This window comes from Equus quagga, chromosome 22 (genome assembly GCF_021613505.1).
Source record: "Equus quagga isolate Etosha38 chromosome 22, UCLA_HA_Equagga_1.0, whole genome shotgun sequence".
Classification (NCBI taxonomy): Eukaryota; Metazoa; Chordata; class Mammalia; order Perissodactyla; family Equidae; genus Equus; species Equus quagga.
The window spans coordinates 23,919,841-23,933,854 of record NC_060288.1 but is presented as its reverse complement, the minus strand read 5'-3'; the positions used below and the strand labels follow the sequence as shown (position 1 = coordinate 23,933,854).

Sequence of the window (14,014 nt, the reverse complement as noted above, 5' to 3'; positions counted from 1 at the left end):
CTCTTGTACATGTTGCCTAGTGCACATATGCAAGAGTGTCTCAAAGTATATATCTAAAAGTAGAATTGCTGTGTCGTAAAACCTGCACGTATTTAATTTTACTAGATGATAAATTATTTTCCCAAAAGGTCATGCTAACTTATACTCCCACCAGCAGTGTTTTCAGATTTTCTACTGCTCCATATTCTCACCAACCCTTTAGTATTGTTAGCTTTTTTTTTTTGTAGTTTTCATCTGAATTTCTCTGATTACTAATGAATTTGAGGATTGGATTGTCAGACCGCACTCTTACGAATCAGAGATCTTACCCAATCTCAAGCCTTACTAATAGTTTTAAAGATAGGAGGAATCAAAAGGCACAGGTGAAGCGGAGTGAGGCCCGAGCCACCTGGCGCGGCTGCCCAGGTCCTCCCTGCACTCGAAGCTCTCTTGACTCAGGGTGAAAGCCAAGGGAGGTGTGAGCACTCACCGCACAGAGCAGGGAGCACTGAGCTTACGAAACAGCTGCATTTTATACTCATATGGTTAGCCAGCATGGTGACATTTCCACTGGAACATGCCTCATAAATAAATAGACTCTAGATTTATTTACTATATGCAGAAATCCGAAAAATCCTGCAAAGAGCATTCTATAGGGAAGGACTCTCCGCCTAGAAAATACCATTGGTCCAGTGGTTCCCAACCTTCTCAGTTCATGGTGACTTTAGTATCTTAGTAGTTTTTTCAGTTTGTTATGAGGCCAAAAGAAATACCTAATGTTCTGTTTATTAGTTTCAAACAACTTAATAAGTATTTATGTTCTAACAGTTTAGTAGCTCTTTGAAAAAATATTCATAAATTGAAAGAAAATATTTTTATTTCATTCTTTTTTTTTTTTAATTTTATTTTTCCTTTTTCTCCCCAAAGACCCCTGGTATGTAGTTGTGTAGTTTTAGTTGTGGGTCCCTCCAGTTGTGGCATGTGGGACGCCACCTCAGCGTGGCCTGATGAGTGGTGCCATGTCTGTGCCCAGGATTCGAACTGGCGAAACCCTGGGCTGCTGAAGCAGAGCACACGAACTTAACCACTCAGCCATGGGGCCGGCCCCTAAATATTAAGAATGAGTTGTCTTTCTTTTTTCTTTTTCTTTTTTTTTTGAGGAAGATTAGCCCTGAGCTAACATCTGCTGCCATTCCTCCTCTTTTTGCTGAGGAAGACTGGCCCTGAGCTAACATCCATGCCCATCTTCCTCTACTTTGTATGTGGGATGCCTACCACAGCATGGCTTGCCAAGCGGTGCCGTGTCTGCACCCAGGATCCAAACCAGTGAACACCGGGCCGGGGCCACCAAAGTGGAACGTGCGCACTTAACCGTTGCGCCACTGGCCGGCCTCGATTTCATTCTTTTTTAATTGAGGTATAATTGACATATAACATTATGTTAGTTTCAGGGGTACAACATAATGATTTGATATTTGTATATATTGCAAAATGTTCATCACAATACATCTAGCTAACATCCTTCACCATACATAGTTGCAAAATTGTTTTTCTTGTGATGAGAACTTTTAAGATTTCCTATTAGCAACCTTCCAATACGCAATACAGTAGTATTAACTATAGTCACCACGCTGTACATTACACCCCTGTGACTTACTTATTTTAAAACCAGAAGTTTGTGCCTTTTGACCCTTCTTAAATGCAGTTACGTATTAGTGGACTGTGTCCTTTTGAGCACTGCCTCACCTCTTAAACCTTGGAATAATCAAATTGGACACTGCCACCCCCACCATCGTGTTTATGGTACTGCCACCCCCACATCGGTGTTTATGGTACTTTTTATCACAGCTGCCGGCAAAAACAGCCCAGCTCTGCAAAGGTAGGACAGCACTGAGAGGAAGGAAGGGCCATGTGATATTGAAGTCGTGAACTGCCAGCCGGTAGTTTGCGTGGTGCTTGACAGAGGTCAAGTGTCACTGTGCTTTTCTGGAAAGAGGTGAATATCCTGGAGTCTCCTGGGCGCTTTGGTATACATTTGAGGACTGCAGCATCAGCGTGTTTATCCATAAATCTGTTACTGGAATAAGTTTATGAGGCGATTAGACTGAGTCGCCTGCATTTTTCTCTCCTGGGTACGTGTCCCGCTGCCACAGGAATGTTAGCCATGTTATGTTTTCTTTTCTGTGAATTATGGGAAGGTTTTAAACTACTTACTCAAATTTTTAAAATTTTATTTTTATTGCTTATGGGATTGTTTAGGAATTCTGTAACTTTCTAAGTTGACTTAGTTTGTTATATTTTTATCTAGTAATTTGTCTTTTTTACCAGAACTTTCAATGTTACTGGCAAAAGTTCATAATTTTCTTCTATTTTTAGTCTATTCTGTATTTGTAGTTATATCTGCACTGAATTTCTAATAACATATATATCTGTATTTTTTGATCAATCTTGCAAGAATTTTGTTAGTTTTCACATTTTGCCCTTGTTAATTCTTTTTAATTTTTGTTCTTTATTACTTCCTGCCTTTTATTTCCTTTATATTCTATTGTTCATTTTCCAAGTTAGTTACTTAACTCACTTGGCTTTAGCCATTCCTTTTTGTAGATAAGCTTTTAAGATTCCAAAATTTCCCTCTATAGATTACTTTAGCTCTATTTCACATATTTTAATATGTATTTTCAATTCCATTCAATTTTCTAATTCTCATCATGATTTTTCCTTGAGACATTGATTATTTTAAAACGTTTTTAATTTCCAAGCTATGGGTTTCTATTACCTATCTTCTTGTTATTTGTTTCTAAATAATTTGCTATTAGTCAGAGAATGTGTTGTGTGAATAAATACTGTTACATTTGATGAGATTCACATTGTACCTAGCATAGTCCCTTTTTATCATTGTTTTCTATGTGAGTGTAAAGGGCTGCTTCTCGCCATTTGAAGCAGTATTCATATATGGCTATTATATCAGCTTTGTTAATTGCTTTTTATGTCATTCAAATTTTCTACGTCCTTACTGAATTTTTGTGGTTATTTGTTGTATCAATTATCAAAAGAATGTTCTTTAAAATCTTGATTTGTGGTAGACGGTTTGTTTATCCTTGAAGTTCTGTCAATCTGCACACATATTTTGAAGTATCGTGGTGGGTACAGATTGGGAATTGTTGTATCTTCCTCGGAGGAACTTTTGTCAATATGTCCTTTTTGGCCTCAAGCCCATTTTGTGTGATATTTCGGCAGCCGTGGCTTGCTTTCGGTTGGGGTAGATCTATTCCATCCTTTTACTTTGTAACTCTTCTCCATCCTTAATTCTTAGGCGTATCTCTTGTAAACAGCTTATAGCTGAATTTTGCTTTCTATCCAGTCTTGGTATTAAGTAATAATTTCTTTCTTTTTTTTAATGTAAAGGATTTTGGTTGACCTGAAAAATGAAGTTTGGTATCAAAAATGTCATGACCCTGTATGTAAAGCAGAAAACTTCAAATCTGCCTGTGAGTTATTAGTTTTTACTCTTACCACAAAGTGAAAATGAGGTATCTATAATAAAATAATTTTACTGTCTTTCTGATTCAGGTTTTCCATTACCCGCTGAAGTATGTCTCCAGTTTCTTATCAAAGATGTAAGCCCAGTTTTCAGTTTCTTTCTCGTTACTTATTCTTGGTACAATACTATAAATGAGCTATGGGTAGTGTCCAAACGTGTCCCGATTTCAATTTCTAGAAGTAGAATTGTGTCAAAGGGTATATGCATTTTTAGTTTGGGTAGATATTACCAGATTGCCAAACCAACATTTTTCTTTTAAAAACTTTTATTTACCCAAATAATTCACATTTATTGTAGGAAAAAATTAAAGACATTACGAGCAGAACGGGTAAAAATCATCCTCACTCATAATTTGACCACTCAGAGATAACTAATGTAAATGTTTTGGCATATATTTTCCAGAATTTGTGTCTATGTATGCTTACATATATATTTTTTTCTAAAGTCATAGTATACACAGTATTTTGCAGGCTTTTTTTCCCTAAATTATCACAAATATTTTCAGTAGTATATATTACCAAATTGCTCTCCATAAAAATGATAGGAAATGAGACTTCACAATGTATGAGAACACTTATTACCCCAGCTTTTGCCAACATTGCTTATTTTTACCTTTTATTCTTTATCAACCTGGTAGGCAAAAATTGGTATTTCAGTTGTTTTAATTTACATTTCTTAATTAATGAAGTTGAACATTTTTCAGATTTCTATTTGTATTTCTTTATGAATTGCCTATAACTGGCCTCTTTCTACTTTTCTATGAGATCTTTAAATTAATGTTTTATAAGAATTTTTTATTAAATACTCTTGTGTTATTTCCTAGACTTTTTAGTGTTTTCTTCCCCTACATCTGTCAGCCTTTTCCTTTATCGTGTTCTAGTCAGTTACCTGCTGCAAGCTGAGTAAGTGCTTGAGTTTACATTCTAGATAATGGTCTGGTACCTATTCAATTTGATTTAAAAAATTCTGAGGGGCTGGCCCAGTGGCATAGTGGTTGGGTTCATGCGCTCTGCTTCGGCAGCCTGCGGTTCGCCTGGTCAGACCCTGGTCGTGGACCTACACACTGCTCATCATGCCATGCTGTGGTGGCATCCCACATACAAAAAGAGGAAGAGTGGCAACAGATGTTAGCTCAGGGTCAATCTTCCTCACCAAAAAAAAAAAAGAAAATGAAATTTCTCCTGAAAAAGCTCTTACATCCAAGATAGAAATGGTAGAAATCTGATTTGTGGTCTGTAGGAGCTGGACATAAAATAGCTGATAGCCAAGTTCTCTGGGAATCTACTAGGTTAAAAAGTGTTTTGAAATAACCAATAACAAAGTAAATTTTTAAAAATAAACTTTGCCTCTAAGAGGAGGAGGAATGTCATCCTTGTTCGTTTAAAACAGAAATGTTGCACAAGAACAAGGAAGTCTCCTGTATGCCCTTCACCTAGATTTGCCATTTGTTAACATCTGGCCCCCCTTGTTTTCTCCCTCTACTGCTATCTGTGTAATTTTTGATGACTCTTGCTTAGTAATTTTGGGCTGCTATAACGGAAGACCATAGACAGGGTGGCTTAGAAACAACAGAAATTTATTTTTCACGCTTCTGGAGTCTGGAAAGGCCGAGATCAAGGTCCTGGCAGATTTGGTGTCTGGTGAGAGCCAGCTTCCTTCTCGCTGTGCCCTCACAGGGCAGAAGGGACGAGAGAGCTCTTGGGGGTCTCTCGTGTAAAGGCACTAATCCCATTCATGAGGGCTCCACCCTCATGCCCTGTTCACCTCCCAAAGGCCTCACCTCCTAATACCAGCACGTTGGGGGTTAGGATTTCAACTGAGGAATTTCTGGGGGGCAGGACAGAAACATTCAGTCTATAACAAATCTCTTGAAAGGTAAGTTGCAGACATTAAAACCCTTCATCTCAAATGTTTAGGTGTGCAGCTGGAGAATGAGAATTTTTCAACCCAAGTTCTTAATTTTTTTACATACTTAATAAATAGGGAAATAAGTCTGTTGTTAATGTAGCAGATATATTTCCCACTGTGCCTTCAGCTGGATCTACTTTTTAAAAAATTCAGTCTACCCTTGCTCTAACTCCATCTGTATTTTTTTAAGACTGGCACCTGAGCTAACATCTGTTGCCAATCTTCCTTTTTTTCCTTCTCCCCAAAGTCTCCCAGTATACAGTTGTATATTCTAGTTGTAGGTCTTGTATATTTTGAAAAGAATGTACCACAGGAGCTGCAGGCATTTCCAAATTTGGAGTTTCAGCAGCGTCTGAGCTACGATGGCAGCAGCACTGAATTAATGAACTCATTTTCATGGTCACTATACTGGAGACAATATCACCCAGCAGATTCATTTTAATGTCTGTCAAAGAACTGGTCGTATACTTAAATACCTTAATTCCACGCAGATTGACGGTGGTGAAATCATCACATATTCTGGCTGATACCCGGTGTTTTCTTTCTATCCCATTCTCCCTCACCCTCCCCTTTGGAACTAAAGGAAGAGGCTTTGACAACAGATGAAGTGACAACCCACAGTGAGACTGAGACGCCTCGTAAGCCACCGTCTAGCACCTTGTCAAAAGGTGTAGATTCTCATGCCGACTGGGGTGATGGCATTGAGGATGCTTATTTTTTGGAAGCTACTGAAGATGCTGAGCTGGCAGAAGCTGCAGAGGATGGGCTGCTCAGTTCTAACAGTGGAGCGGATGAAATTCCCGATGAACTAATTCTAGAAGTGTTAGGAGAGTAGCTAATTAACTGTGGACACTTGCACAACAAGCCTGTAATTTGCCTGAAGACAGATTTAATAACAGACATAGTAACTTATTAAACTTATTTATATCAACTAAATTTTATCACTTTGCTTTCCAATTCTTGTTTATTGAAGTAAACCAGTTTTACTGAAAATTGGCTTTCGTGTATTTAAACTCAGTAGAAATCTCCTTATTGGTTAACCAAAGTTAGTCTATGTTTGCATCAACTTAGTTTTGCATGTTTATTTATAGGTTAGAACTCTTTTATATGTCTGGGGCTGATTAGGTGTCAACATTTATTTTTTATTTTTCCTTTTTCTCCCCAAAGCCCCCTGGTACATAGTTGTGTGTGTGTGTGTGTGTGTGTGTGTGTGTATATATATTTTTTTTTAGTTGTGGGTCCTTCTAGTTGTGGCATGTGGGATGATGAGTGGTGCCATGTCTGCACCCAGGATCCGAACCGGTGAAACCCTGGACTGCTGAAGTGGAGCGCACAAACTTAACCACTCAGCCACGGGGCCGGCCCCAGGTGTCAATATTTTAAAACTTATTATTCAAGACACTAACAATTTAATTATGGCCTCTAAAACTACTATACAATCAAACTGATGCCACTTAACATTGTTCACTCACTTAATTTGAATGGCAAAGTAATATTAAATATTAAAATGGTGACAAGGCCATACAACCACTCTGAACCATTAGACAAGTTTACTTTTTATTGTTATGGCAACATTCTCAGATATTAAAAAAAAAAATGCTCAACTCAAATTAACAGTAATAAAGTTTGGGGTTTTCCTCCCAATCTTCTTGGTGGAAAAATGAAGTAAAAACATATATCTTCCCTTTTAATTTTTCAAAAAGAATATTTATAAAAGTATAGTTTCAGAAGGCAACAGATAGTAGCATGAGGCCGATCTTTATGAAGGTGCATTTTCGTAGACTGGCCTCATTCCTAGTCAAGCAGCTTCTCTAATTGACGGTTGATATTTTGCAGGTGGTTTTCAGCTCCCAAAAGGGTTCTTGCTTTGAATAACAGGGCTGGAAGGCTGGATGAATCATACTGTTGAAGGAAAATAATTTAAGTTAACAAATATCAAAAACTTTTATAATCTATTTTACATAGCTCAATGTTATGACGAAATGCCAATTTTAATAGAGCTTTTCATAAACTACTCTTCATTTTGGCAACTAGGACTATTAAGAAAATTGGTTTTTATCCATTTCCTTTGATAAATAACGTTGCACGGGAACTGCTCTGCAAAGCTTGAGCTGATCTCATCCCAGAAGACCAGCTGGTTTAAAGAACTGTGGCATCTGAATTATTTAAAACAGAATCATTCTTGGGACAGGTCAAGACTTGGTTTGGGCAAGTGCACGAGAGCTCTGTGGGGCCTGCTTGATCTCATGCCTATTTTAAACACAGAAAACTGTGAGACATTCACTTTCACTGCAAAAACTGACAAAATGAGAACACCAGGTCCATAAAAGTTCATGAGAAAAAAAAAATCTATCTAGAAAAATTATTTATTGGGAAGTTGACTAAATGTCTTAAAAGTTGCCAATCCAAATGTTCTTAATGATTAAAGACAAAATTAGATACAAACCCAACATAAAATAGAAAACAAAACCCTACTCATGATTTTGAAAAATTAACAAAGCCAAACTTCGTATTGCAAACTGTGTCTAAGGGTGAGTGACTGAATTCCCCTTACAGAATTTTATCATACTTATGATAGTTTAATGTTTCCAAGGTTGTTTTCTTAGAAATGAAAATTAAACAGAAAAGCTGTCAGACTACGACTACCACCCACCTAATAATGGAATTCTTTTGGGATAGAAGCTACCACATTACTATGGAATTCAGTTCAAAAGATATTGGAGAGCCCAGTGTTCCAGCTGCCAGGGGCACATGCTCTCAGGGACGGGTGAGGGGAAGAACTTACAGTTGCTGCTAGATTTTTAGTTTGGGAAAAGACGTAAGACTGATACCCAAATATCTGCACTCTATAAAGCATCAAGGATAGATGCTGCCATGGAAGTACAAAAGGCACCGAGGGCACGCGCAGGACGGGATGTTAGTAAGAGCAGCGCGTTCCAAACAATGCAGAGTCACTATAGCAAGTTTTCACCCAAGTTAGGCTGTTCACATTCAATCAGTGCTACCACTAATTTCTCCAAGTTTAGTAACCAAATCCCCAACTCCACATAAGCTTTAGACTAGTTGGGTACTGTCACAGAAAAAGGTAATTAAAAACATTCTATTTCCAGATCTCTAATATATGAACAAACCTTAGGCTCAGGAGAATTAACTTTTAGATCAGTGTCAAAACCTTAAAATTGAATTTAGAAGTAAAAAATACAAGTGTGATCATAATTATACATTTTATATAAAATTATATTAGGGAATACAAATTATGTTTTTTTCTGTAACTTAAACATTTCTATTAATCTGAGCTGGTTATCATAACAGTAGCAAAGTCTGCAGCAAAAATCCAGAAGCAACTACAAAATTTATTAAAACAGTAACATACTACACTTTTCCCTACTATATGCCCTTTTTATGTTTCTCAGCTTCTAAAATTACACCTATGGGCCAGCCCGATGATGTAGTGGTTAAGTTTGCACACTCCACTTGGGCAGCTTGGGGTTCTCAGGTTCAAATCCTGGGCATGGACCCATACACCACTCATCAACCCATGTCCTGGTGGCGTCCCACATACAAAATAGAGGAAGATTGGCACAGATGTTCGCTCAGGGCCAATCTTCCTCACCAAAAATTAAAAAATAAAAAAAAAAATACACCTACTATTTATATGGGATAATGGCTTGTTTTTAAGATACAAAAGATACTACAAACATGGGCTGAACAAAGAATAAAAGAGCTTGGTCTCTGTAAAACATGTCTGAGCAGTCTTATGTTGATGACAATTTTAATAAGTAAAGCATCATTGCTCACTTGAGATTTGTACACAGAGGATTTCCTTCCCTTGATGAAATGCAGTTCTCTGAAGCATAAATACCTTAATAAAATCAATGTTTCTGGATTTTTCTGTACTCCTCCAGCCTTAAGTAGCTAAAGAAGTGATGATATAACAAATTTTCACCAATTTATGTGATGCTGTTCTGGGTAAACTAATGTTGCATCTACATTTCTTTCTCTTTCTCCTCAAAGCTTCTGGTCCTCTAGCATGCAAACGCCCTCTATCTTCTGAAGGACGGTGAGAAAAGTAAAACCCAAAGTTACCGTTTCCTTTACATTCGGTTCTTTCTGTCGAATATTGGAATAATCTTGATGAAGCTGTTTTAAATTAGATAAGAAATATTCTGCATTCCTCAGGGAAGATTTTCTCTCCTTAAGTTCATCATATTTTATTTGTAGTTGTTTCAGCTGTGGTTCTAACCTGAAAATAAACAAAAAAATATTTTTCCCCAAAATAAATGACATATAATAAACGGTAACAGCCTGCAGCGTATGAGACTAAGTACACTGAGTGAAAGAAGAAACAATGGGGGACGTGGAGTAGATGGCTTAAGATATCTTTGGCTATGACATTACAAACGTATGAAAGAGTCTACGTTTCAATTTAAAATATAGAAAAAAACCTCTGAAATACAATATACAATGAGTAATTAGCAGTGAAACCCACAGAGGACCATGCCTGCCTTCCATATCCTAAAATTCATCAAGTCATTGTTAGGGTCTTGGGAACTAGTGAATTAGAACATACGCTTCGTTGACATTTTAGAGCTTCTGGCAGGAATACCCAGGCATTGCAGTTGAACAGCAAAAGCAGGGACAAAAAGCCTCCCCTTTTCCCCTGCCTCTTCTCAAAATCTTGCCCATTTCCAAGATCCAGTAAAACGAGTGGAAAACTGCCACAGTGCCTGGAGGAAAGATGTGTGACCTTGGGCACACTGCTTCCTCTCAGTGGCTTCGTTTTGTAACTATAAAATGACAAGGGACACTTTGGATTTTACGGGCCAGTGAATAAAAGGAGGGGGAGAGGTGCCAATTTTTTATTCTCACAAATAAAGACGTAAAAAGCAAGCATCCCTAACATGATTTGTACGCTGAACAAAGGCAGCGTTCTGTAAACTCCCTCCTCTTTGCCAGGGTTGCGGTCAGGAATGCAGGCATCAGAGCCTCGCCCCCACTTCCCAGAGGTGACTGTGGGCAATTACCTCCCCATGTGTAGGTTTTCCACATGTAAAGTTAAAATAATGATATACCACATTTTTTTTTTCCATGCCTTTTCAAAATATACTTCTCAACTTCTAAAATTATATCTAGAAAAGGCACAAAAGAGGCTCATCTTTAAGACATGTCTGAGTCTTATTATGTAGCCATAGTAACCTACCTCACAGGATTATGATGACCAACGAGTTAATATATAAAGCATTTAGGACAGTGCCCAGCACACACAGGAAGCTTTTTAAGCATTAGCCATCATTATTATAGTATCTTTGACATTCTTGTTTATGCCTGGCCAGTGAAAGCTTTATCTTGGGCCAGCACTTGTCCATAGACTAGATTTGGAAACCAGTGGACTAGACAACCAATTTCTCCCTCTTCTAAAGTTCTGTGGCAGTCTCTTCTTTAAAACAGTACTTAATTACAGGCTGTCTTTTCTGATAATACCACTTTCTCAAGCTATTTTAAAGCTCCTTAAGAGCAGAGAGCATATCTGCTACAGCCTATCCTCCCACTGCTTTACTGCCAACCCTCCAGCTCACACAGGATCCTGACTGTCTAGCAGAGCACCAGAAAACACTGGTTGGTGGAGCGCTGATGCAGCGTGCTCCAGTCTTCCTGAGCAGACCACGGCGACCCCCCAGCAAAGTCCTCCTGGTCCAACACTTGGGGATGGACTCACAAGAGTGCCCCACCAAGGTCTGTATTTCAACAATAACAACATTAACAAGAACTTAGCACTGACACAGCACTTACTGTATGCCAGTCCCTAGGCAGCACTTTCTGTATATTTATTCATTTAATTCTCACAACACCCTGTGAGGTGTAGGTAATATTATACTCATTTACAAATAAGGGAACTGAGACCCTGGGAGGTCAAGTAACCTGCCCAAGGTTGCACAGCCAGTAAGTGGCAGAGCCTGGATTCAAACCCAGGTAGTCTAGTTCTGGAGTGTATGCACTAAATCTCTCATTAGGCTGCCTCTCAGGCCAGAGCTGAGAGATCTGATGGCAGATAGGTGAGTGCTGAATTCTCCTGTGCTGAAAGCTTCTCCAACTTGGCAGCACACCCTACCTTCACTGAGCTTCCAAGCTCAAAGAAAACCTGGATCTTAATTCAACACAGCAGCAAGTCCTGCTAGCCCCACAGGACGTTGTAAATAAATCCTTACGGCTGAGTTCTCAGAGGATGCTGATGTCTTACCGGAGCAGTTCATCCTGGACTTCAATCAAACGCTGCCTTTTCTTTTCAATATCTGAAATCACCTAAGTAACGCAATAGTTTGTTAAATTGATTTTGTACATGTTTGAGCACTGCCAGGTACACTGTGCCACGTGGTGGAAATACAGTGAGAAACAAGACAGACCCCCTTCTTACCATCACGGAACTTTGGTCTACTGGGGAAGCCAGATACGACGCACACGATACGGAATTACAGCTCATCATGTGTGCCATGCAGGAAAAGAACGGGGAACTTGGAAAAAGAAGGGCAGCGGTTTCTACTCCAAGATAACTTGGAAGAGGAAGTGGGGACCAGACCTTTACTACCCTGTGAGCTATAAAGTAAGGAGTTTCCATTTTATCTAGGTACACTAGGAAAATGTTGAAGCGGGGGAGTGTCATCATACAGTTTGCATTTTAAAAACGAGCATTTCAATATAATAAATTTTATTATCAGCATCACTTTTAATGACTACCTAATATTCCACTGCTGGACATTCAGACTGTAATCACTTACTTACAGGCAACACAGCATTGACCAGTAAGAGATTAAAACTCACACAAAGAAAGGCTTTGAAGGAAAATGTGTGTGTTTCAAATCTATTTCTATTATAAACGTAGAGAGGGTGCTGCTCTTCTCCTAGATTCATGTCAGTTTAGGGCTGGAACCTCAGAGGTCACTTGGTCCAACCACAGACAGATGGGGAGGCAGCGCCTAGTGTTGACCAGCTTGTTCCTGGTTGCACATCGAGTCATGTGCAGTTTTCAAAAAGGTGGTACAACATTGACAAAGCAGAACCAGGACAAGAAATGAGGTCTCCTGACCCTTAATCTAGTGTTGTTCCCAGACTGTCCTTTTACCTGAGACAGTTATTTATTCTAAAAGGTTTTGCTTTTTGACATCCACAAAAGCAATAAATATATATTACTTAATCCTTATCCATATAAGTGGTCATTTTGGGCTTGAGAGCCATTTTTAGGCTGACTAGGATCCTCATTCCTTTGACTACATTATCAGTATTCAACCACAAGATCAACCAAATAAAAGCCTAACTAAAAATAAGAAATCTTACACAAACTCTGAAGGTCATAAAACCCAGAGTCAATTTACTTAACTCTATGTCTGTCAGTGTTCTAACAACTATAAGCTCCTAATCATAAGTGATTTACCTTAGCGTTCTTCCTTTTCAGAGTCTTCAACATCTGGACTTCTTTAAGCTACACAAAACAAAAATAATTATTCATATGCATTTTCCAAAATTAAACGTTTATAGTTTACAATATATCACATTTAGTTTAAAAACATGTGAAATACGGATCATTCTAATGAGAGCTTCACCACATTACCAGCAAATGCAAGCTTTTCTAAGATGCTGCCTCAGGATTATTAAAAAAAATTTAGACCACCAAATTTATGTCAATGAACTTACCACTTTGATGAGTTCTTCTTTCATATGAGAATGAAATTTGTTGATGGTTTCCTTACAAATTTTAGGTCCCATTTTTTGTCTATAGCAAAATAAAAAAGAAAGAAATCAAACTAGGTGTCCTAAAGGATTTTGAAAGGTGTGTTTCATTTGCTCATTAGCACACCAACAAATACACACAGTTTGGCATATGCCATTTTGAATATCTAAGATGGCATGGTCAGCTTGCAGCCTGTTCTTAGGCTTAAAAAAATACTGGAAATGTCTCAACAAAAGAAAAAAAACAGGAAATATTTTCTCCTAAACCTCAGGTATGTGGTCAGCTTAACTGCCTGACACTGGCCACATCCACAGGTGATATCAAGAGATGTGGAAATTTTTACAGCCAACCCCAGTCTTTTCCTGCTGTTTGATCCAATGACCGGAATACTTCAGCCCCTCCCTCCCTGCCTGCTAACAACTGGAGGAATAATTATATGAGACATTTGCACTAACCAACAAGTAAGCAGCCAAAGCCAGCCATCCAGTTTTTCATAAACTATAATGCTGACCCAAACAAAGAAACTGGTTCCTCGCATCAGGGAGCAGAGAGTCCAGTCTCCCAGTTTGGCTCCCTCATGGCTGGACGGCAGACCCATAGTGACTGTGCAGCAGCAGCAGACATTCTGCCAGGGCAGCTGTTAGACCCCTACTCTGCCTCGGCACAGTAGGATACTATAATTTAAAACGTCCTTTTAATTGAAAGTAATAAAAAATAAACAAGGCTAAGAGTTGTTTTTTGTAAAGATCAACAAAATTGACAAATCCTTAGATAGACTAAGAAAAAGAGAAGACAAAATCAGAAGTGAAGGAGGAGACATTACAACTGATGCCACAGAAATAAAAAGCACGATAAAAGATGAC

At 38.4% G+C, this 14,014-nt stretch overlaps 2 protein-coding genes across 10 annotated transcripts in view; one reads left to right on the top strand and one right to left on the bottom strand.

Moving 5' to 3' along the window:
- PRIMPOL (primase and DNA directed polymerase) overlaps positions 1 to 6,610 on the top strand; it is a 40,521-nt gene extending 33,911 nt beyond the window's left edge. For 5 of the 6 annotated variants that reach the window (XM_046648362.1, XM_046648366.1, XM_046648364.1 and 2 more), the window contains 3 exons: positions 3,385 to 3,467; positions 3,550 to 3,596; positions 6,012 to 6,610. In XM_046648362.1, coding sequence (XP_046504318.1) covers positions 3,385 to 3,467; positions 3,550 to 3,596; positions 6,012 to 6,263 — 382 coding nt within the window. In that variant the 3' untranslated portion in view covers positions 6,264 to 6,610. Of the gene's footprint in view, positions 1 to 3,384; positions 3,468 to 3,549; positions 3,597 to 5,919; positions 5,988 to 6,011 lie in introns of those variants that run through there. The other variant, XM_046648365.1, reaches the window with a different exon arrangement.
- A 357-nt stretch (positions 6,611 to 6,967) lies between these two features.
- The window catches only part of CENPU (centromere protein U), a 48,716-nt gene continuing 41,669 nt past the window's right edge, over positions 6,968 to 14,014 (bottom strand). For all 4 annotated transcript variants that reach the window (XM_046648670.1, XM_046648673.1, XM_046648671.1 and 1 more), the window contains 5 exons: positions 13,115 to 13,193; positions 12,855 to 12,902; positions 11,667 to 11,728; positions 9,515 to 9,671; positions 6,968 to 7,330 (listed from right to left, as the gene is read on the bottom strand). In XM_046648670.1, the coding sequence (XP_046504626.1) occupies positions 7,223 to 7,330; positions 9,515 to 9,671; positions 11,667 to 11,728; positions 12,855 to 12,902; positions 13,115 to 13,193 (454 nt within the window). In that variant the 3' untranslated portion in view covers positions 6,968 to 7,222. The remainder of the gene's footprint in view (positions 7,331 to 9,514; positions 9,672 to 11,666; positions 11,729 to 12,854; positions 12,903 to 13,114; positions 13,194 to 14,014) is intronic.